General features: G+C 43.8%; 1 protein-coding gene across 1 annotated transcript; it reads right to left on the bottom strand.

Moving 5' to 3' along the window:
• Positions 1–313: 313 nt before the first annotated feature.
• On the bottom strand, positions 314–3045 carry LOC123397480 (transcription factor MYB83-like). The gene is made up of 2 exons (XM_045092009.1): positions 2586–3045; positions 314–1419 (listed from the first exon to the last, which is right to left on the bottom strand). Exons 1-2 carry the CDS (start codon positions 2900–2902, stop codon positions 570–572), a joined length of 1167 nt encoding a protein of 388 aa, XP_044947944.1. The 5' UTR covers positions 2903–3045; the 3' UTR covers positions 314–569.
• Positions 3046–3362: the final 317 nt, after the last annotated feature.

Below are 3362 nucleotides of genomic sequence, written 5' to 3'. Positions count from 1 at the left end.
CTTTCCCATGAAGGGAATTCCTTTTCTTTTATAAAGCTGAAGCGCGCATGCATTATCTGCAAACATATTAATTAATTAGGTTCTAGCTAGCTAGCTTCTTTTACAATGTACTATGTCGGTTTCTAAATATAAGTCTTTTTAAAGATTTTACTATAAACTACATACGAAACAAAATAGATGACTCTATAACCTAAAGTATGTCCACATATATTTGTATGTAGTCCGTAGTGTAATTTTTAAAAAACTTATATTTAGAAACAAAATGAGTACTATACATGCATGGCCTTGTGATGACCGAGGAAGACCATATAACTCAAGTAACTTTGCTTGAATTATTTGCATAGGCATGAGTATCTGTATACAAGAATGAATTCATCAAAGATATATGTAGTATCAAAAGTGAAGTAGTGGCTGCTGAAGAAATCTTGCGTACATCATGTAAATAATGTCAAGGAAAAAAAGACTACCTTTAACGTATGCATGTGTATATATACTTAATTATATATGTATATTCGTATATGCATGTAGTTTAGGCACGCAGGTAGGAGGTGGCCCCCAACAGCGTGTCATCACTCAACTTGGAAATCAAGGAAAGGCAAGCATGACACGTCTTTCATGAGCTCCTCCAAGTCCCACTCCCCCATGACTACGTTCCTGCTCATGTGCTGCTGCTGACCATGCTGCTCCCAGTACGAGACCACACTGTTGATGTTGTTCTTACTGGTGTTGTCGTCATTGATGTTGCAGCCATTTTTGCTGCTCAGTGTGGTGCCCTCTGCAGTACTGTTAGTGTTTCGATGGTTATTGTTGCTGTTACCAGTTGATGCCATTAAGGTTTGGTCTTGCAATGCTACTGCCATGGGCTCTAGTAGAGGGGGCACGTTGAAGACGACACTACGTTCGCCTCCACCGCCTACAGCTTCTTCTCCCATGAAGCAGCCACCTGCTCCTTCCATTGCCATTCCGTGAGGGTAGTAGCCACCGGTCCGCAAGGGAGAAACCTGCTTAAACGATGAATGGTCTTGGAAGAACGGCGGCAACGACGTGTGGGTGGAAGGTGCGACGCCGCAGACTTGGTCCGGGAGGGGCAGGAGGAGGCCCCCGTAGCCCCTGTTTGCCGCCGGAGCCATTGTTGACGGTCGGCTCCCCTGCTGCATCGACGAAGACGAAGAGGAGGAGGAGGATGAGTCCATCCACATGCTTTTCATTGCGTGGTGGCTCCCGTCCTCCTGGCTGGTGAGGTCGAGGCAGCTGGCACTGCCGCCGTCGAGGTTGGGCTCGGGCGGTGACGCACATTCCGTGGTCGCCGGAGACGAAGCGGCCGAGTTCATCTTCAGCCGCTTCTTGATGGTGGAGTTCCAGAAGTTCTTGATCTCGTTGTCGGTGCGCCCCGGTAACCTGGCTGCGATCTGAGACCATCTGGAGTAGCAGGACATAGATTCTATTGTAAGCAAACATCAATCGAGAGGCTTCTGCAAAAAGTTACATGCGCACGTGTCTTGAGTTTTTATGCATGCATGTCCAACAAGTATCTATGCGTGTGATTATTGTTACAGACAACTGACTGAAAATTAAATTTAGTTCATTGATGTCGTAATCACAATTTCTGGTAGTACTCCGACTAATAAAATGCATCGTCTTCAGTTTAAACACACGTATCACTTTCACTTCTTGATAACGAGCCTTTTTCCCGTAAAAAAAAAAAAAAGAGGACGATAACGAGCCTTTTATTTGCTTCTACAACCTTATAGTATCAGTCTGTAATTTTGCGAATGTTCTAACTTTAGTCATCTAGCTCTGCTAATGTTATTTATTAACCCAATGGCATTTGTCCCGGAAAAAAATGTGTTTCCTCGTAAGAAAATATCATATAGCAAAAGACCAATCAAAGAAAGGGAATGATTATAGCTCAGTCAACTAAGAAATAATTATTCCTTAGTGAACGATGATAATCGTCTGGTCAATATATTTTCATCTTTTAGCACACTTGCAGAGTCACATTTTGTGGATCCGATGGTTCTTTATTGACTTGGAATAGTTATTCACATTCCCGCAAAAAAATAGAAATAGTTTAGTGATCTAAACGTTTTTATATTAGTTTACAGAGGAAGTATCATTTAAAAATATAATGTAATTCAATGGAATGATACATATACAAAAACAACAATGTGTGTTTCTAAAGCAATGTTGAAAAATAGAATAAAGAAGAAGGTAGCTATTATGTCCTCTTACAATAATGTCACCAAGTTATTACTCATAACTACACCGAACCTCGATCGGTTAGTCAGTTATAGAACTTCATCTGTTCTTGAGGAAAATGGGTGGTTATATATATCTATATAATTAATTAGAAACGAAACTGAACGCAAAAATGATGTATTATTTTGTTACTTTTTCAGCAACACAAATTTGGATAATATAGAAAAGAAATTTCTTCATCCTAAAAAAAAAGAACATTCTGCATTCCCGTAACCAACAACACACAAACATATAATTTTCTTGGAGCACGCCTGCATGCTTGAGATGGCAATGGCATGCGCGTACGTGCACACCGAACGGCTTGCACGAAGTACGGACGGGCGTACCTGTTGCCGAGGATGGCGTGGAGGTTGACGATGAGGTCCTCCTCATGTGGCGAGAAGGCGCCGCGCTTGAGGTCCGGACGGAGGTAGTTGATCCACCGGAGGCGGCAGCTCTTGCCGCACCGCTGTAACCCGGCGTTGCGTGCCACGTCGCTCCACGACCCCTGACCGCTCCGCAGCATGTACGCCACAAGCCTCTCGTCCTCCTCCGGCGACCACAGCCCCTTCCGCAGCTTGGCCGCCGCTGCAGCCACATTGCTGTTTCCTGGCGCCACACCACCACTGCACTTCGTCGCCGGGCACTCCACGGGCTTCCTCATTGCCCAGCCCGATCTCCTAGCAAAGATGTAGTTATGGACTGTACTAGCTATCCTATCTAGAGACCAGGTCGATCTCCAAGGCTGCAAGTACACCAAGTGTATATATATGTGTGTGTATATATATAAGGGGGAAATGGACTCGAGCGTGTGTGTTATATATATGATGTGTATGTGTTTTTGTGTGGAGTGAGGGCAGGAATAGAGGAGGACGAGAGGAGGAAGGAGATGATGATATGATGGTGATGGTGACGGGTGTGTGCTTTGCTTAGAAACTAGACAAGTAGATGGAGAGCAGGATCGGAGAGAGAGAAAGAGAGAGCCTTCAAAAAAAGAAGACTGGGGAATTGCTAGGTCCACACACAATCTACCACTCTACACTAGTAGTGGACTTGTAGTCATGTCACATGATTTTTTTTTGCCCGAAATGAATCAGACTATTATAAAGATTCATATGAAGTAC

This window comes from Hordeum vulgare, chromosome 5H (assembly GCF_904849725.1).
Source record: "Hordeum vulgare subsp. vulgare chromosome 5H, MorexV3_pseudomolecules_assembly, whole genome shotgun sequence".
Classification (NCBI taxonomy): domain Eukaryota; kingdom Viridiplantae; phylum Streptophyta; class Magnoliopsida; order Poales; family Poaceae; genus Hordeum; species Hordeum vulgare.
Note: the sequence above shows the minus strand (reverse complement) of the source record. Positions and strands in the feature narration are given on the sequence as shown.

Excerpts from the sequence above, each read along its gene's own strand:
- LOC123397480 (XM_045092009.1), bottom strand. The coding sequence starts at position 2,902 with ATGAGGAAGCCCGTGGAGTGCCCGGCGACGAAGTGCAGTGGTGGTGTG. Across the intron at positions 1,420-2,585 it reads CACGCCATCCTCGGCAACAG|ATGGTCTCAGATCGCAGCCA; the intron begins GTACGCCCGTCC and ends CTGCTACTCCAG.